Source organism: Phyllobates terribilis, unplaced genomic scaffold (genome assembly GCF_046119375.1).
Source record: "Phyllobates terribilis strain yellow unplaced genomic scaffold, ASM4611937v1 Scaffold_9__5_contigs__length_417890890, whole genome shotgun sequence".
Classification (NCBI taxonomy): domain Eukaryota; kingdom Metazoa; phylum Chordata; class Amphibia; order Anura; family Dendrobatidae; genus Phyllobates; species Phyllobates terribilis.
Genome location: NW_027362769.1, coordinates 19914743 through 19936085, shown reverse-complemented (window position 1 = coordinate 19936085; position 21343 = coordinate 19914743). Strand labels below are relative to the sequence as shown.

The following is a 21343-nucleotide window of genomic DNA, read 5'->3' as shown; positions in this document are numbered from 1 at the left end:
ACGGTGAAGGGTGATCATTGAGTGGAACAGGCTGCCTCAAGAGGTGGCGAGTTCTCCTTCAATGTAAGTGTTCAAACAAAGGCTGGACAGATCTCTGTCTGAGATGGTTAAGTGAATCCTGCATTGAGCAGGGGATTGGACACAATGACCCTGGAGGTCCCTTCCAACGCTAACATTCTATGATTCTATTTAGCCTGGTCACTTCTTCTGTGACAGGCTTGAAGTGGGAAAGTGAGCTTGAGGTGCAGCGGGGAAGTGGAGGATCCAGGCTCTGAGGGGATTGTGCAAAAATGTCCTGACTGATGTGGTTGATTTTTTTTTTTTATTATAGGAAATAAGTGGCCAGATCATCAGCGCTGAGGTTAGTGACCGAGGCCTGTACTTTAGGGCTCAGGAGGGAGTGGAAGGTTTCAAAGAGTCATTTTGGATTGTTGGTTAGTGATGTGATGAGAGTTATAAAGTAGACTTGTTCGGCCAGATGGAGAGCAGAGTTATGAGTTTTGAGTATGAGCAATGTATTATATAATGAGACAATGCTGAGTCTGGACAGGAGAGGGAGGAGATTAGAGCTAAAGATGACTATAGTTTGTTCATAAGCTGCTGGGTATTGATGTCACATAGATTTCTGTATGTGTGATAAGTGGGGGTATCTTGGGTGTGGAGACAGTTCTTGACAGCGAAGGAAAGAAGGTTGTGGTCCGAGAGTGGGAGAGGAAAGTTAGTAAAATCATGCACTGAGCAGAGCCGGGAGAAGATAAAGTCCAGCGTATTTCCGTCTTCATGTGTGGGAGAGTTAATAAGTTGTGAAAGTCCAAAGGAGGAGGTTATAGAAAGAAGATGAGTGGCAGATGTGGAGCGTGGATCATCTATGGCATACATGTCAGACTCTGGCCCGTGGGGCAAATCTGGACCGCAGGGTTATTATATTTGGCCCCTGACACCAGAACTGCCACCCCTTTGTGGGCCCATTATTTTGTATGGAGGACTATGTGGGGCCCATTATACTGTATACTGGTTAGCCCACGGCTTGGTCCAAGGTTCTCATTTTGGCCCTCTGTGTGCTTAAGTTTGACATCCCTGATCTATGGGGATGTTAAAGTCCCCCATGATGAGAGTTGGAATGTCACAGGATAGAAAGTGTGGAAGCCAGGTAGCAAAGTGATCCATAAGCTGACAGGATGAGCCCAGAGGGCGATACACAGCCACCACTTGCAGGAAGAAGGGTTTGAAGAGTCTAACGGTGTGGACTTCAAAGGAAGGAAACATAAGTGAGGGTACCGGGGGATAACCTGGAAAGCACATTGTGATGAAAGGAGCAGACCAACACCTCCACTTTGTCTGTTCTCAGGTCTGGGAGTATATGAGCATTAGAGCTCACCATACGAGCCAGCAGCAGCGGCGGTGGTGTCATCCTGTTGGATCCAGGTTTCAGTGGGAGCCCGAAGGTCAAGGGAAATGGAAAAGAAGAAATCTTGGCTGTAGAGGAGTTTGCTGCACGCTGACCCTGAGTTCCAGAAGGCACAATTGAAATACAGTAGAAGGCGGGCACTGAACATTTATAAGATTGGCAGGGTTTCAATGTGCTGCAGGATGAGAGTTAGCTATAATAGTGGAAGGAGGCCCAGGGTTAGGGGAGATGTCGCCAGTGGCTAAGAGAAGGAGAAAAAAGAGAGAGCAGGTGGTTCAATGATTTATGTGTGCGTTTTGTGCGCTGTATGGTGGTAGTGGATGGTTTGGAGTGATTGAGAAATGTCAGCAGAGCCTCAGAGTTATACATGGGAGAGGGGAGAGGGGAGAAGGGAGAGGCTGATGTGGAGAGAGTGTACAGAATGTGTAAAAGGGTGGTAGAGGTGAAAGAAACATATATGAAGTTAAAAGATATGAAAAATTGTGTAGCACAACTGAATAAGAAGCATGTTTGTTTCAATATCTAGCATAGCTTACCTGTCTTCTGCCCTGTCCACATGCAATGTATCCTCTGATTTTGTAAAGTGCTGTGGAATATGATGGTTCTATATCGAAATGATCAAATTGATCTGCTGTAAATCAACCTTGAGATGAATTTCATGAAATTCGCAAGTCCCAGCAAACTTAAAAAGTTTGCAGATTGATTTGAAAAAATGCCTGCCGCCTTTTCACAGATCATTAAAAATAGCATTCACCAGAGAGCCGGCTCATATGATTTGAGCCATAGCCACGTGGTCAGCTTCCCCTTGCAGCTATCACATCACTTAGTCTAGTGCATCCAATCTGGGGATGTGAGTATCTCAGATGCTATAAAAGATGTCAACAGGTAAGGCATCAGCCATTTTAGAGATTGGTGGTCAGGGTGCACAGCTCCTTCTTACAGACGGAAAGACCGAAATCAGAGTGTGGTGTACTACTACAGCAATGAAGAACATAGCATATGTGAGTGGTAGTCTCAATCTGTTAATAATAATGCACAGATTCAAGTGATAAGGAGGTGCTGGCCCTGTAGAGTCAGTATGCCTGTGAATTGATCTGTGATTATACTGCAGTACAACACCTTAATAACTTATTTATTTTACATTCTTGATGCTCTACATATAAAGGGTAATTTAAAAAGGTTTGTTCCCTTTAAAATATAATTTGTGTCTCGACACATTTTGTTTTAAAAAGCAACCTGCACTGTACTCTTCTCTGGGCCACTGGCAAGTCTGTGCTGTTGCTCCAGGTGTGTGGTTTTGGCTGTGGCGCTAAGTCATTACGTCGTTACGTCGACAGTACAGCAGCTAATCATTGAGCTCAGTGGCACAGAGCTGGGCATTCTTGTCTACACTGAATGCCCCGCTCAGAGGCACTGAGCTCACTGATTGGCTGCCACACTATCAAGGTGACTTTGGCGCCAATGCCACATAACGGCATCAGCGCCAGAGACTTGCCAGTGGACCCAGTGAAGGGGAGTACGGCTTGGGGGATAAAAATGTAAATTAAAAAAAAAAATGTTAAAACTGTTATATGAGATAAATTTAAGAACCCTAGACACCAAAAGACTATGGTGACAGCAACACTACCAGCTTGAGTCAGTGTTCTGCTTAATTCACATACTCCGCTGCCATAACACTGCTATTGCCAGTGCTGATTGCGCTTGCTCAGCTTGGCATCTATTCACTTACCATCATGTTATCTACACTGTACTGCTGCTACCGTTGCTGGCCTTACACTGCCAGACATTGCATATTTTTCTACGTTGCGCCTTTTGCCACTTCCGCTGCTTACCCATGTCAGTAACACATCTCTTGGCTTCACACTGGGTTTTTAAGTTCTAAATTGTACTGCGGTTGCTGGCCCTCCACTGCCAGACCTTTTTTTTGCCTACACTGTCCTTTTCTATACTGTGGCCGTGGCAGAAACAGCAATAAAGGCCCACCCACATCTACATTTGTCCAGTGTGTTTATAGCTATACAGTACTGCTGCTGGGAAGTGTACTAAATTCGGGTTATGCAAACATGAAACTGGTCCCAAAATAGGGATAATTTTACCAGATCATCCATCATGACAGCACGACAGGAGGTAGTTCCTCTGATCCTCTAGGGGCAGGAAACACATGAGGTTAAAAGCCCTCCCCCCTCACCTCACCCTCAGTGTTTTTCCTGTCCCTAGCAGGACAGGACGCTGTTAGAAGAGGTTAGGAAAGAAAGAAGAAACAAGGAAGTACCTGGAGCCAGGGGGATCGGGGGCGACTGATCTCTCCCCTTCCCTTGGTCAAAAGGCTCCATGCTGAAACCCCTCTGGGCAGGGGTCCCTCAGCTGGGTCAGTGGTGGGGACTTCCGACTGCGCCGCACCCCTCGTACAGAGGGCTCTTGGCTGCACACTGCTGTCCGCCAGCGGACTCCCTATTCAGGAGTATGCGTCCCAGGGTGGAGCACACTCCATGCCTCCAGGCCCTTCTTCCGGGATTGCGAGATCCGCCGGCCGAACTTCCGTTTCGCGCCCTGGGAACGCGCATGGTACAGAGCCAGGAGGCTTGCACAGGCGCCCTGGATTGGCATGACTACTTCCGGGGCGCGCCGTGATGACGCATGCGTTCCATGCTGGAGCGCATGCAATACCGGAAATGTGCGCTCTGAGGCGCCCGGCCTAAGGAATCGGGCAGGGCTTTCCGGGAGGACACGTGCGTTCCAGGGTGGAGCGCACGCTGGATTCTGCATGGCGCGCTGGGCAGCAGGAGGATACACCCCTGCAAGAAACCACAGTGGGTGTTGATGAGGGCGTGCCTCACACCACATGGATCAGGTAAGACCCTTTAAAAGGGTACCCTTGCACACTCACTCCCTGACACAATGGATACTAATCCCACAAGGTCAGAGGCCCCAGCGGGGTCCCTGGGTAGTGTGAGTATTCTCCATCTTGATAATCCTCAATCCACTAAATGTTGGTAGAATTGGGTATTAAACAAAAATTCTCATGTCTCCTTTAAAATAGGATAGAAGAACTCAGAAATCTGCATCCTCCTCTAGGAAATCCGGAAGATATATATCTTGTAACTCTAAGCTGCAGGATTCCTATAAAAAACAATTATGTAAGGAATGCATTGATAAGATTCTCAAAGTAGAGAAGGCGTCATTCCTAACGGACATGCGGTCCATGATCCAGGAGGAAGTTAGGAATACGGTTTCCGAACTCATACCCGCTCAAACGTCACAGATACCCCAGACTGTGCAGTCCTCCTCCCGCCATAAGAGACCTAGGTGGGAAATGGAGGAATCATCGGAGGAAGGGGAATATGTGGATTCATCCTCGGAGCGGAGTCTGGAAGGGGAGGAGGAAACTTTCTCCCAGATGCCTTTGGGGGAAAGGAAGAAATATATGTTTTCAATAGAGCATATTGATGACTTATTAAGGTCCGTGAGGAATACTATGAATCTTGAGGACACTCAAGTACCCCTATCTAAACAAGATGAGATGTTCTCAGGTCTTAGAAGACAAAGAAACAGGGTCTTTTCTGTAAATGAGCGTTAAAGCTATGATTCTTGAAGAATGGGAAGACACGGAGAAGAAACTTACTATTCCAAGAGAATTTAAGGCTCGGCTTCCATTCAACCCTGAAGATATCAAGCTTTGGGAGGAAATTCCCAAGGTTGACATCCCTATTGCAAAAGTGACGAGAAAGACTTCTATCCCTTTTGAGGACACCTCTTTTCTAAAAGATGCGATGAGCAGAAGAGGAGAGACTATGCTGAAGAGATGCTGGGAAACATCAGCAGCAGTTATAAAAACTAATATAGCTGCTACCTCTGTGGCTAGGTCCATGTGTCTATGGATAGATGAGCTATCGGATCACATAGTATCTCTCTAGGAGTGTTAGACACTATCAGACTCTCTACCAATGTTAAAACTAGCGACACAGTTTTTGGCTGACGCATCAGCCGCATCGGTTAGGTTCATCTCCAGAATTAGTGTGCTTTCTAATTCGGCGAGGCGTGCGATTTGGTTTAAGACTTGGTCGGGGGATAGCCATTCAAAAAACAAGCTGTGTTCCATTCCCTTTTCAGGTTCCCAGGTTCTTGGTCCAATTCTTGATGAGATTCTAGAAAGGGCATCGGATAAGAAAAAAGGTTTCCCTGAGGAAAAAACGAAAAGATACCAGCGCTTTCGTAAATCCCGCCCCCTGGTCCCCTAAACGAGACTATAGGGGTAAAGGTAAAACTGGTAGATGATCCTACAGAAAAGGGGGAAGAGCTGGAGCAGCCCAGTTTTCCTCTGGCCCGTCGAGTAGACCCTGATGCTGTAGGGGTTGGGGGAGGCTCCGTTTTTTTGCGGAAAAGTGGCAGACCATAACAAAAAATTAATGGCTCCTGCAGACAATAAGAAAGGGATACAAAATAGAGTTTTTCCGTCCTCCCCCGCAGCATTTCCAAATTACCCGTCCTCTCTCTCCCTCGGCATCTCAAAGCCTTTGGCAGGATATAATAACCCTGGAATCTCTAGGTACGGTCAAATGAGTACCTCCCTCAGAATTAGGTTCAGGTCACTATTCTTCCCTCTTCTCGATACTGAAACTGTCGGGCAAAAGACTTATGGTAGTAAATCTCAAACCCTTAAATCAGTGGGTAGAGTACAGAAGGTTCAAAATGGAGACAATCAGATCCCCCATGTTACTTGCTTATATGGTGCCATTAATTTTCACATCACTTTACAGACATCTTCAGTAATGTCACCATCAGGGCTCACAAACTAAATTTCCTATTCGCATGTCAACACTGGGAGAACATACAAACTCCTTGCAGATGTTGTCCTTGGTGGGATTTGAACCCAGAACACCAGCGCTGCAAGGCTGCAGTGCTAACCACTGAGCCACCATGCTTCCCAAGTTTAGACTGTAAGCCACGCCTGTTTACCGTCAGAAGGTGGGGGAATAATGATCCGGCATATCCCATTTTGGTCTGCGTGTTGAATTGTCTCCCAAAGATAAGCCACAGCCCGACATGTCTGTTGACAGCCCCTTCATAGAGAACATAAGCGTGTTCGGCTGAACATGTGCTTTTTTGTATGGGAGAGGCAAAATGGTTCCTGGCCAAACCATCATTTGGCCAACAGCTATCTAATCACGTTCAATTAGTTGATGAGACGTGGATATTACCTCAGTTGTCTATGAGTGAAAGCCTGAGACTCTCACCTGTATTTAATACATCTGGTCCATACATCTACTTTTTAGGTTAGAGAAGCTCTGGAGAGGGACAGCAGAGCACACAAAATAGGGCAATACCCTCTAGTAAAGGACAAGTGAATGCAATGGTAGCGCTCACCTGAAGGTGTTGGGTGCAGACACAACACCTAATAAACGCATGGAAAAGCCATTGCTGCTGACTCGTGGCTGGAAGAAAAGGTTCTTCCAGATGTATGTGGCAGAAATGTAAACTGGTTTTTATACCTTGAGAAAGACTCTGGTCCACGTTGGTATCAATAAAAACCGATTTGGATACCCAAGGCTCTTCATTTCTGCAGTGCAGCCCGCCTAAACGTGAGAGTTTCCATTTTTGCACTTTTAGATTAGAGCTCTTTGACAATTTCTTATATGATGGATGTAGAGCTTTGGTTATGGATATATGTTCTCTGACGTGGGACAGTCCTGCTTGAGTGATTCTAGGGACAGGTCTTAAAAATTATCAGTAGGAAAATAATATTTTGATTTATCTAAACCTCATTGTTAACTTGAGACATTGTGAAAAAAGAATCTAAGTGATGAAATCTTTTTTTTTTATTCTAACTTAGTGCTCCATTGTCCTCCATTGTCTCTGGACATCCATTCTCCCCAACTCCTATTTGTTATGCCCATGGGTGGTTTAGGGTTACAGCTTGACGTGCATCTCTTCTTTCCTACAGGTGACCCCTGTCGTACCACTCTCCAATGAATCGTGGTCGATGTCATTTGCTAAATATTTGCAGCTGCGGTTTTATGGTAACCAGTATACTCGAAGAGCCAATGCTGAACCCTGTGGTCATAGCATCCATCACAACTACCACCAATACTTCTCATACAACCAGATGGTAGCATCATTCAGGTAATAATTTAGTGAGAATGTCCAGAATCAAAACCTATATTTAAGTTTCCTTTGTAGGACCAGGTACTGAAATTGAGGTATTTACAGAAACTGATTTTTTGGGATGGTTTGTTTTTCCTGGAACTTTTTCATGTCCAATTTTGGTCAGAGCAAAGTAATTGGGCCACTTGGTAGAAAACATTGAATTATAGCATATTTGTTTCATGCTGCTAAATGGGGAGAAATATGGCTGTTCTATAACAAGTTTATATGTTTGATGTGTTAATGTGTCACTTTTTTTATGCAAATGTGGATACTTACTACCTTACTTTTTATTTAGTTATTCCTCCATTAGACTACTCGAAGTGTGTGTCCCAATGCCAAAAATCTACATTAAACAGCACACTCCAGCCAAAGTGTCAATCCTACAAGATTTAAAAGATTTTTCTCAGAAGTAAGTTTTTGTTCCTTTATCATCTTTATGGGTTTTATAAATATGGATTTGTATACTCATTTGAGGCAATTATTTATAAAGCCCTGAAATAAGCTTACGAGTAGAGACAAAATTAGAGAATCTGTAGCTGTCTACAAACCATGCTTTGCATTCTTGATTTTTACAAGGATTTCCTGCATCGGCCCAGTATCTCTGTGTAATTGCTTGTATGAAATCAGTTTATACAATTAATTGATTCCTAATTCAAACTGTGAAAAAGATGAAACACTAAGTGAAACATGAAAAAGCTGCTCTATTTCATTAGCCCATAATTCAATTGTGTAGAAGAGTCGAACCCTCCTACCATAGAAGCCTGTCCCCAGAGCACATTGATTATATCCATAAATAGACGTGAGCGATGGTTTAATTACATTTGTTCAATTGAACCAATTATTTCTAAGTTCTAAAAACTGCCCATGGGGATATAAAATTAAGAGGGAGAATCATGAGAGCCCTGTATGACATGGATTGACTAGTGTACTGAAAATGAGCCGAGCAGTATGGTTCTAGAATGACAATCACCAGAACGACTGAGCATTTTTGGGCTTGCTTGTTAACTTTGTGTGCAAGTCAATGGTAATAAATGGAATATAATGTTTACCTTACAACAATTAGGTGAGTAACTAATGGTCCTGCAGATTGTGATTAATTATTATAGCGTAGGGATGAGCGAACCCGTAGAAGTTAGAGTTCGTCGGGTTCGGCTGAACTTGCATCCAAAGTTTGGTTTGGGTACCAGAACTTGACGATGCACTCCGCGAGACCCGTCTGCTGTGAACTGAGGTGATGTCAGTAAGGTTACCTCAGTTCACAGCCCCCGGTTCTCGCAGAAAACCAGCAAAGGCAAAGAGTAGACAGCTGGGGGCTCATATTAATAGGCTGGGAAGTTCCATGGATATTGGCCCTTTCCCAGCATAATAAGACCAGCTCACAGCTGTCTGCTTTCCCTTGGCTGGTTATTAAAAATAGGGGTACCGCACGTCGTTTTTTTTAAAATGTATTTTACACTGTCAGGCCGGGTCATGTGGTGCGCCGGCCAATCACAGCCGTGACATTTCTTGGCATGGCTGTGATGGGGCCGGAAGTGCCAACAGCCTTAAAGCTTGTAGATTGGCTGCGTTGCAGTCTTTCAACAAGCTTTATTAGGCTGCCGAACCCGAACAGTAACACGAACGTACAGTGAGAAGTCACTGTTCGAGGTTCGAAGCTGGACACTAGATGTCCAGTACGAACCCTAAACTTTACTGTTCAGGTTCTCTCATCCCTATTATAGTGTTTTCTGATGTATAAAAAGAAATCTCTGGCTAGCTATACATGTCTCCTACATCGTCCTGCTACAGGGTAAGTATTACGTTTAATGATGGCATATGGACAGTAGCTTAGTATCTGCTCTCTCCTCTGGATCATGAAAGGTTCTCCATATTCCAGAATAGAGCATATGTAGAGGAGTTTTAAGGTTGAGACCACTACTTCACCTAAACCGTTTTTATATACCATCATGCTCCACTAACCGAGGACCATCTGACAAACGTTGCTTTAGAAGGAATCTGTCACCAAGTTTTTGCTCCCCCCATCTGAGGGTAGTATGATGTAGGGGCAGAGACCCTAAGTGATATATCACTTACTGGACTGATTGCTGCAGTTTTGCTTAAAAATTTTTTTTAACTGCAGATCTAGCAGTTCTCTGAATGCTGAGCTCTGTATAACCCCACCCACACCACTGATTAACCCTGCCCACATACACTGTGGCTAGGCAGAAAGCTGCCAATCAGTGGTGGGGATAGGGTTATATAGAGCTCATGAATATGGAGTACTACATGGCAGCAGGTTTACTAGTCCTCTATTAAAAGTGAAAAATCACTGGAATCTGGGTCTCTGTCTTTACATTATACTGTTCTCAGATTAGGTGGCAAAAACCTATTCATTCCCTTTAAGGCCCTCATACACATTAGATAAGTCATCAGAACCAGCTAATTTTTGGATTGGACGACGATCTAATTTGCATTGGGCCTCAGAACTGTCCCCTGACAGATTTTGTTGAAGTACGTAAGGATTAGGCGGTTGGAATTCTGTTACCCAACTCTTTGTTCGGCATGGAGATGATTCTGGCAGTGGGTCTTTTATAGAGAAAATGGGAGTGTTCGGCTGGGCCAAGCGCTCCTGTGTGCGGGAGAGTCAGGAGACATGGCTGTCCACTGAATGATTGATCTCCCGGTTGCTGTCTATTGTGTATGGCCGGCTTTATCCATTATTTTTTATTAGCATTTGTATGAAAGGAATGACATTACACTCTGAGCAATTTTCCATTGATTGCTAATATTGCTATGAATGCTTAGACCAAAAGTGGAATAAATAAATGTAATAAAATGATATCCCTTGCTATGCCCCCCAAAAATGTTAATAAAAATAAATTAAAACTTGTTAGAATACTGAGAATAAAAGGTCAAATTTTACCCTGAACATCAGATTCCCAAAACACTCCAAATTAATGAAAGGGGTAATTGTCACGCCACTAAATTGTTGTCACGTTGCTTCTTCTCTCTCCAGAGTTACTCAGGTGTATTCTGCAGTGGACGACCGCATCACCTCCCTGAAGACTGACACCTTTAATAAAACAAGGGAGGAGAAGATGGAAGATCTGTTTGCAAAGAAAGAGGTAAAAAGCAAGAAAGATGGATGGATTTCCCATGAGATGACAAGTATTTTCTCATATTTGCTGCAGTTTGCCTAAGGGACCCTAATGTAGCAGCTGAGAGCCTCCTTTCATCAGACTGAGAGGCCATTGTTACTGTACAGAGAAATGCTGAGGTTAATGGCTATGGTTACTGCTCATGTAGAGCAGGTCTGCTTCTGCAGTACTTACATCCCCATATCCTCCACCATTATAGTTTTATAAGCTGGTAGGAGATGCCACTGCTTTCCTTGTGGATTGCATGACCTGCGGCATTTCCCAGATTCCTGGTGTATATAATATGCATAATGCATGTGCATAGTATACATAATATATAGGATTATTATGCAGTATGCAGATTATGAGAAAAGAACATGTCATCATTGATTTACCGCAATCTTCTTATAATTTACATCCAAATGCAATTCTGGGTATTTAGATATTCTATATTCTTGACTTGTCTTGGTAAAAAATTGTAAAAAAAAATCTTGACAGTTATAAAAAATGTCCGTCATATTTAGCCCATGATTTTAATTATCCAACAATAAGCTCTGGTACAGTGTAGTTTTCATAAATACTTTATGTAGAAAGCTTCAAAAATTGCAGTACCAATACACAGGGCCGGCTCCAGGTTTTTCTGGGCCCCGGGGAAAGAGTCTCAGTGGGCCCCTTTAACACATACCACGATTCATGATGCAGAGATACGGCGGAGAAATATATATATATAGTACAATGCAAAGATTTCACTTCTTACATTACATGAGTGATATCTACTGTAAATTCCACAATAGAACAGAAACCGGTGAATCGCTCCACACAGAATACTGGCCCCCATACAAGGCTCCATACAGAATACTGGCCCCCATATAAGGCCCCATACGGAATACTGGCCCCCATATAAGGCCCCATACGGAATACTGGCCCCCATATAAGGCCCCATACGGAATACTGGCCCCCATATAAGGCCCCATAAGGAATACTGGCCCCCATATAAGGCCCCATAAGGAATACTGGCCCCCATATAAGGCCCCATAAGGAATACTGGCCCCCATATAAGGCCCCATACGGAATACTGGCCCCCATATAAGGCCCCATGCGGAATACTGACCCCCATATAAGGCTCCATGTGGAATACTGGCCCCCATATAAGGCTCCATGCGGAATACTGGCCCCCATATAAGGCTCCATGCGGAATACTGGCCCCCATATAAGGCTCCATGCGGAATACTGGCCCCCATATAAGGCTCCATGCGGAATACTGGCCCCCATATAAGGCTCCATGCGGAATACTGGCCCCCATATAAGGCTCCATGCGGAATACTGGCCCCCATATAAGGCTCCATGCGGAATACTGGCCCCCATATAAGGCTCCATGCGGAATACTGGCCCCCATATAAGGCTCCATGCGGAATACTGGCCCCCATATAAGGCTCCATGCGGAATACTGGCCCCCATATAAGGCTCCATACGGAATACTGGCCCCCATATAAGGCTCCATGCGGAATACTGGCCCCCATATAAGGCTCCGTACAGAATACTGGCCCCCATATAACGCTCCATACAGGATACTGGTCCCCTTATAAAGCTCCATACAGGATACTGGCCCCCATATAACGCTCCATACAGGATACTGGTCCCCTTATAAAACTCCATACAGGATACTGGCCCCCATATAACGCTCCATACAGGATACCAGTCCCCATATAACGCTCCATACAGGATACTGGTCCCCTTATAAAACTCCATACAGGATACTGGCCCCCTTATAACGCTCCATACAGGATACCGGTCCCCTTATAACGCTCCATACAGGATACCGGTCCCCTTTTAACGCTCCATACAGGATACTGGCCCCCATATAATGCTGCATGCAGGCTGTTACCCCCCACATAATGCCCCATACAGGCTGTCCCCCCCTTATAATGCTCCATGCAGGCTGTTACCCCCCACATAATGCCTCATACAGGCTGCCCCCCCCCCTTATAATGCACTATGCAGGCTGTTCCCCACCTTATAATGCCCCATACAGGCTGTCCCCCTCCCTCTTTATAATGCCCCATGCAGGATGTCACCCCCCCTCTTTATAATGCCTCATGCAGGATGCCCCCCCCCCCTCTCTTTATAATGCTCCATGGAGGATGCCACCCCCTCCCCCCCCCTTCTCTTTATACTGCCCCATGCCTCCATACATTAAAAAAAAAAAAAAAAAATCAAATACCTCCCTTCTCCTCACCTGCTACCTGCTGCCCGCTGCTCGGGTCCGAACTCCAGCGTTGTCAGCGTCTTCCCGCTCAGCGCTCCCTGTGACGGCTCAGGGGAGGGCGCGGTGTAAAGACGTCACCGCGCCCTCTGACCTGAGACTTCTCTGGGAGCGCAGAGCAGGAAGACAGCTGATCTGCGGAGGCACGGGGAGAGGTAAGTATCCAGCTGCCGGGGCCCTGAGCAAGCGGCGGAGAAGGGCGGGCGCTGACACCGCTCTCCTCCGCCCACAGCCCAGCGGGGTGCGCGACCGCCAGTGGGCCCTTCTGCCTGCTCAGGGCCCCGGCATTTGCCCGGGTGCGCCGGGTGCTGACGCCGGCCCTGCCAATACATGATGCAAAAATCTCAGTCACCAGTCTCCCCAAAGTGACGACGGCCCATTAAGACGAGGTGTTCTCAGCTCCATTTCAGCTAAGTTCTGAAGAGACCCTGCACTGGAGACCCTGCACTATGCACACCTGCTGCGACGTTCCAGCGACCTCCCCTTTCTGAAGCACATTTTTAATCAAGTTTTTATGAGATCCATATAAATCTGTCATCTAACAGCTGATTATCATGTTAGCCATCACCTTGATCATAAGATAGTGACCCTGTCACATCCTCAGCAGTTATGAGTATATGAATAGTACAATTAAGGGGAAACTGTTAGATCGCCTAACTGTTGGTAACCACCATTCTAGTTATACATATGTAGCATTATAATAAAGCTTTAGTTGCAAACTAACATTAATGTCTTTTAAAGATGGTTTTATTCTGCAGCTTATCATATGTAAATGATGCAGGACTAGTCCTGCAGGCACCACTTTCCCCACACTAGTCCTGGCTTGGATCCTCTAATCACATTGTCCTGGGTGTAATAGACCTCTTCCATATATTGTACTCATGGAGGGACCGCTGGAGATCTCACTCATACGCATGAGGTGCTGGCGATTATACCATGTAGTGAATTGTATAAAAGATGTCAATTGTGCCCCACTACATGGTAGGGCCACTGTCACCTTGTGCATAAGCGTGATATTTCCAGTGGTTCAGTGATGAAGATGTAAAGCAGGGATGTCAAACTCAAACACACAGAGGGCCAAAATGAAAAACTTAGGCAAAGTTGCGGACCAACCAGTATGCAGTATAATGGGCCCCACATAGTCCTCCATACAGAATAATGGGCCCACATAGTCCTCCATACAGTATAACGGGCTCCGCATAGTCCTCCATACAGTATAAGGGGCCCCACATAGTCCTCCATACAGTATAAGAGGCCCCACGTAGTCCTCCATACGGCATAAGGGGCCCCACGTAGTCCTCCATACGGCATAATGGGCCCCACGTAGTCCTCCATACGGCATAATGGGCCCCACGTAGTCCTCCATACGGCATAATGGGCCCCACGTAGTCCTCCATACGGCATAATGGGCCCCACGTAGTCCTCCATACGGCATAATGGGCCCCACGTAGTCCTCCATACGGCATAATGGGCCCCACGTAGTCCTCCATACGGCATAATGGGCCCCACGTAGTCCTCCATACGGCATAATGGGCCCCACGTAGTCCTCCATACGGCATAATGGGCCCCACGTAGTCCTCCCTTCGGCATAATGGGCCCCACGTAGTCGTCCAAGTGGCGTCACGGGCAAAATATAATCACCCCGAGGGCCAGAATTAGCCCGCGGGCCAGAGTTTGACACATATGATGTAGAGGATCCAAGCCAGGGCTAGTCTGGGGAAAGTGATGTCGCACTGGACTAGTCCTGGCTCATTTATATATGACAAGATGCAGAATAAAAGGGCTATAAAATACAAATGTAAGATTAGAACTTCAAAAGCTTCATCATAATGCTGCTTTCAGCATATCTATAATATAACGGGGGATGCGTGTCTCTGTCTGAAGCCTTTATAGACTGCGCATGCTTGACGCGCAGTCTGGCTCCAGACAGAAACACGCATCCAGCCGTTACAGGTAAGAGGAGTGTATGGCGCCCGTGATCGCGGTATGCGTAGACACTGAACGCATACCGCGATCTCTGGCGCCATACTTACCTGACCGGGAGGAGCGTTGCCACGGCGCCTCTCTTCGCCGGAGACCGGGGCAGGAGTGAGGCGTCGGATCGGCGCATCCGCATTGCCCTATCCGGCTACATTTTACTGAAGACACATTTGCAGTGTGTCTTCAGCAAAATGGCGCCGGACAGCGCGGTGCTCCGGCGCCACACTCCTCCCCCGGCAGAACAGGACGCAGCAGCGCTGGAGCACAGAGAAAAAAGGTGAGCATAACTGTTTATTTTTTTGTATGTGTGTACAGTATGAAAGGGGTGAGGGGGCCACACATACCAGGATTAGGGGGTGAGGGGACCATGCATACAAGGATTGTGGGGTGAGGGGACCACGCATACAAGGATTGCGGGGTGAGGGGACCACGCATACAAGGTTTTGGGGGTGAGGGGTACCACGCATACCAGGATTGGGGGTGAGGGGTGCCATGCATACCAGGATTGGGTGTGAGGGGTGCCACACATACCAGGATTGGGGGTGAGGGGTGTCACGCATACCAGGATGGGGGGGTGAGGGGTGCCACGCATACCAGGATGGGGGGTGGGGGGTGAGGGGTGCCATGCATACCAGGATAGGATGGTGGGGACAGGATGGGGGCAGCACATACCAGCATGGGAGACCATATACCAATAAAAATGCTTGCCACGCGGGCGTAGAACGGGTTCAGTAGCTAGTGTGTAACTATAATGGCGATTTCCTTTGGTTAGGGGATCTGACAGGGACCCTTTAAAGGGATTGTCTGATTAAACAATATGTAGAAGCTATGCACAGGTTACATGACAAAATGTATGATCACTGGGGGGGTCTTCTCAGACAACCACCAGTCCTTGGAAGATGGGGCTCATTTAATAAAGGGATTTGGGTGGGGACCCAGCTGAGGCCCTCACAATCAGGCATTTATTCTGTGGTTAGGCGAGATATTTATGGGACAACCCCTTTAACAATAACTCCTCTGAAAACATTTCTGTTTCTTACAAGACATACATCAGTTCTTCAGCGTTGACTAGGTGCAGTTACCTATGTGAAAAGGCTATTGTACGAGAGTCCATCTTGTTGCTGGTTCCCTTATAAAGCTATCTAACTGAATTGCTTAATTTGCACCTGGTTTAGTTGAATTCCTGTAGAAAACTTAGTGATTGTTGTGATTGAGTTTATTATTTCTTCCGCAGATGGAGGAGGGTGAGTTTCGGAAATGGATTAGTGAGCTCCAGGCCAGGATGCTCTGCTCCAATATGGACGCTCCACAACAGCTGCAATCTGTCTTCGAGTCAATTATAGTGAAGAAGCAATCATTATGTGAGATGCTGCACGCCTGGAACAACAGGTTAATGCAATCACCGTGCCGTACCAGCCAGATCTCCTTCACATAAGCGTCCCCTGCTGACTGTAGAGCCCCCGATAGAGGGGACATCCCTTTATATGCCGATCAATACACGTGTGATCTCTCCATATCTCTCATAGCTAAAGCTGGAATCCCCGGGGCTTCTACGGGGCAAAGGTCCACTGTGGAGTAGGAAAGGCATGGAGAGATGTCACTCACCTAGTCCACACCATTAAGAGAAAGCTCTTCACACGGAGTCTGTGTCACTTCTATAAATGGGATCTGTTTTCCCTCTTCAGGGCTGCTTTCTCAAATTCTCCATTTCTGTATTATTGCCAGTTATGGCTTTTGTTGAAAGCGTCAAAGCAAGTTATAAATGCTTCTGTCCCCGGCCGAAATCCACTCATTTAGTAGCTTTTCTTACATAAATATATAGATAGATACAGATTATACATGTACAGTCCGTCCATACACACAAATGTTATATATATTAATTATATTGTGCCTTCATCTACCATTGTGTAAATAGACATATATAATATATAGATGTCTATTGATACACATTCATGTGGGTTCAGAAAGCCTCCGATCAGCTGCTGTTCCTGAGGAAAACTGCAGCCACTGTAAGAAAAAAACTAGAATTATCTGCTCCGTAATGAGATGAATGGCCGACCCTGTAATGCCCAGAGGGGCTGTGTTCTCCTGAGCCAGCCGCCATCCACTTTGTGTGGTCCGCCTGCCAGGACTAATGATCTTTATGCCATAATGACCATTCCGAAAGGGATTGTCTTGATAATGCAGTACATTTAAGGCCCTATTCATACAGTGTTTATGATTTGCATCTATGAATCTGAAAAAGGGGATTCAGACCAAGCCCCCAATGGAGCTATAGAGTGCAGTGACACACCCTGAGATTAACCAGTTCATGACCGGGCTATTGTCCCTCTTCCTGACCAGAGAAGAAAGGGAAAACCCAACCTGTTGCCACCTTACCCATAAGACATAGAAGGTTGTCTCTTTGGATGTCCTGCCAATATACACATTTCTATTACACCTGAAATGCACATGGGTCCAATCCCAAGGAGCCCTCCTTATTAAATCAAGCCCAGTCTTTCTCCCTAGACTCGAGCCCTGACTCCTCTATCCATGAAGCCCACAGTTGTTTACACTTATTAATGGCCCCTCTTTTTTTAGTGTATACCCATTTTTCCATATTTAGAAACCACTTTATTTTGTTAATGTATTCCTTTTTTGTTGGGCTCTTAGGCACATTCTCAGTTCTTATTGTACATGTGGTTTTAACAATTCTAAATCTTTTTCTCATTTGGATATGCAAATAATTTTTGGCTTTATCTTTCACATTTTTTTCTATGACCATAGACTGATCACACTGTGATCAGATATTCACTGAGTGCAGAGGGAGAAGCAAGGTCCGGGCTCCTTAATCTGTATCCACCCTGCTTCAGATATTCACTGAGTGCAGAGGGGGAAGCAAGGTCCCGGCTCCTTAATCTGTATCCACAGCCCTGCTTCAGATATTCACTGAGTGCAGAGGGGGAAGCAAGGTCCCGGCTCCTTAATCTGTATCCACAGCCCTGCTTCAGATATTCACTGAGTGCAGAGGGGGAAGCAAGGTCCAGGCTCCTTAATCTGTATCCACAGCACTGCTTCAGATATTCACTAAGTGCAGAGGGGGAAGCAAGGTCCGGGCTCCTTAATCTGTATCCACCCTGCTTCAGATATTCACTGAGTGCAGAGGGGGAAGCAAGGTCCGGCCTCCTTAATCTGTATCCACCCTGCTTCAGATATTCACTGAGTGCAGAGGGGGAAGCAAGGTCCGGCCTCCTTAATCTGTATCCACCCTGCTTCAGATATTCACTGAGTGCAGAGGGGGAAGCAAGGTCCAGGCTCCTTAATCTGTATCCACCCTGCTTCAGATATTCACTGAGTGCAGAGGGGGAAGCAAGGTCCAGGCTCCTTATTCTGTATCCACAGCGCTGCTTTAGATATTCACTGAGTGCAGAGGGGGAAGCAAGGTCCAGGCTCCTTAATCTGTATCCACAGCACTGCTTCAGATATTCACTAAGTGCAGAGGGGGAAGCAAGGTCCGGGCTCCTTAATCTGTATCCACCCTGCTTCAGATATTCACTAAGTGCAGAGGGGGAAGCAAGTTCCGGCCTCCTTAATCTGTATCCACCCTGCTTCAGATATTCACTGAGTGCAGAGGGGGAAGCAAGGTCCGGCCTCCTTAATCTGTATCCACCCTGCTTCAGATATTCACTGAGTGCAGAGGGGGAAGCAAGGTCCAGGCTCCTTAATCTGTATCCACCCTGCTTCAGATATTCACTGAGTGCAGAGGGGGAAGCAAGGTCCAGGCTCCTTATTCTGTATCCACAGCGCTGCTTCAGATATTCACTGAGTGCAGAGGGGGAAGCAAGGTCCAGGCTCCTTATTCTGTATCCACAGCCCTGCTTCAGATATTCACTGAGTGCAGAGGGGGAAGCAAGGTCCAGGCTCCTTAATCTGTATCCACCCTGCTTCAGATATTCACTGAGTGCAGAGGGGGAAGCAAGGTCCAGGCTCCTTATTCTGTATCCACAGCGCTGCTTCAGATATTCACTGAGTGCAGAGGGGGAAGCAAGGTCCAGGCTCCTTATTCTGTATCCACAGCCCTGCTTCAGATATTCACTGAGTGCAGAGGGGGAAGCAAGGTCCGGGCTCCTTAATCTGTATCCACAGCGCTGCTTCAGATATTCACTGAGTGCAGAGGGGGAAGCAAGGTCCGGCCTCCTTAATCTGTATCCACCCTGCTTCAGATATTCACTGAGTGCAGAGGGGGAAGCAAGGTCCAGGCTCCTTAATCTGTATCCACCCTGCTTCAGATATTCACTGAGTGCAGAGGGGGAAGCAAGGTCCAGGCTCCTTAATCTGTATCCACCCTGCTTGAGATATTCACTGAGTGCAGAGGGGGAAGCAAGGTCCAGGCTCCTTATTCTGTATCCACAGCGCTGCTTCAGATATTCACTGAGTGCAGAGGGGGAAGCAAGGTCCAGGCTCCTTAATCTGTATCCACCCTGCTTCAGATATTCACTGAGTGCAGAGGGGGAAGCAAGGTCCAGGCTCCTTAATCTGTATCCACAGCGCTGCTTCAGATATTCACTGAGTGCAGAGGGGGAAGCAAGGTCCGGGCTCCTTAATCTGTATCCACCCTGCTTCAGATATTCACTGAGTGCAGAGGGGGAAGCAAGGTCCCGGCTCCTTAATCTGTATCCACAGCCCTGCTTCAGATATTCACTGAGTGCAGAGGGGGAAGCAAGGTCCAGGCTCCTTAATCTGTATCCACCCTGCTTCAGATATTCACTGAGTGCAGAGGGGGAAGCAAGGTCCAGGCTCCTTATTCTGTATCCACAGCGCTGCTTCAGATATTCACTGAGTGCAGAGGGGGAAGCAAGGTCCAGGCTCCTTATTCTGTATCCACAGCCCTGCTTCAGATATTCACTGAGTGCAGAGGGGGAAGCAAGGTCCGGGCTCCTTAATCTGTATCCACAGCGCTGCTTCAGATATTCACTGAGTGCAGAGGGGGAAGCAAGGTCCGGCCTCCTTAATCTGTATCCACCCTGCTTCAGATATTCACTGAGTGCAGAGGGGGAAGCAAGGTCCAGGCTCCTTAATCTGTATCCACCCTGCTTCAGATATTCACTGAGTGCAGAGGGGGAAGCAAGGTCCAGGCTCCTTAATCTGTATCCACCCTGCTTGAGATATTCACTGAGTGCAGAGGGGGAAGCAAGGTCCAGGCTCCTTATTCTGTATCCACAGCGCTGCTTCAGATATTCACTGAGTGCAGAGGGGGAAGCAAGGTCCAGGCTCCTTAATCTGTATCCACCCTGCTTCAGATATTCACTGAGTGCAGAGGGGGAAGCAAGGTCCAGGCTCCTTAATCTGTATCCACAGCGCTGCTTCAGATATTCACTGAGTGCAGAGGGGGAAGCAAGGTCCGGGCTCCTTAATCTGTATCCACCCTGCTTCAGATATTCACTGAGTACAGAGGGGGAAGCAAGGTCCGGGCTCCTTATTCTATATCCACAGCCCTGCTTCAGATATTCACTGAGTGCAGAGGGGGAAGCAAGGTCCGGGCTCCTTAATCTGTATCCACAGCGCTGCTTTAGCATTGTGTACACAACAGCGGAGATCGTAAAGATGGTGAACCAGATTTATGTTCTCTGGGAAGTTTGGTTGTATGTGACAGCAGCTTCTGTCACCCTACATGATCTTGTGAAAGCTGCACACACTGCATTAACATTTTACAACGTCTGAGCAGTAATGTGTGTGTGTGTGTGTGTGTGTGTGTGCGCGTGCGTGCGTGCGTATTTTCAGTCCAGAAGCCATTAGAGTAATTGTCGTTTTAGTTTTTATTTCATAAATCAATAGTACACATGAAAATAAGGAATTTTGTAATATACATTCTCCCAGAAACCAGCTGCTTTCTCCTCCTGGATTTATCTTTCACTCTAAATTCATGGGTAAAAAAAAATCTGTGTTAAGTGAAGACCGATTTTCACATTACTGATCGATAACATTTGGTGCTTATAAAATTCGATGGAAAGGGGAGGAGCTAGAGTGAGACCCAGACATTCTCCTCCTTGTTCCATAGAACTTTCTAAGCACTACCTGTCATCTCTGATCTCACTAATGGGAACATTTGTATTCACTGAAGACAAATTTTACCCCTGAAACCATGTTTTTATGCCTGTCTGAAATAAACACAAATGGAGTCCATTTGAACTCAGTCTGTTGTTGTACTCTTGTCTCTATTGAGGGTTCCATCTTAATTCCGTTTTTCAGGAATTCTGATGGAACCACCAGTATAGTTATATAGGCATAACATAAATACAGTGTGAACAAGGCCTGAGTGTTACGGAGCTTTCCTTTTGTAGCAGCTTGTGCATCTTAGCAACTAACTTGTAGTCATGCAACGATTAAACCCCTGGCTTTTGGTTTTAGGGTATATTTTGGTCAGTGATCTATCCCTGCTCCCTTCCTCCTCCT

The 21343-nt window shown here is 46.4% G+C and overlaps 1 protein-coding gene across 5 annotated transcripts in view; it reads left to right on the top strand.

Moving 5' to 3' along the window:
• Window positions 1–21343, top strand: part of PIKFYVE (phosphoinositide kinase, FYVE-type zinc finger containing) — a 284611-nt gene that overhangs the window by 136216 nt on the left and 127052 nt on the right. For all 5 annotated transcript variants that reach the window (XM_073646326.1, XM_073646322.1, XM_073646325.1 and 2 more), the window contains 4 exons: window positions 7350–7528; window positions 7848–7961; window positions 10548–10656; window positions 16146–16300. In XM_073646326.1, the coding sequence (XP_073502427.1) occupies window positions 7350–7528; window positions 7848–7961; window positions 10548–10656; window positions 16146–16300 (557 nt within the window). The remainder of the gene's footprint in view (window positions 1–7349; window positions 7529–7847; window positions 7962–10547; window positions 10657–16145; window positions 16301–21343) is intronic.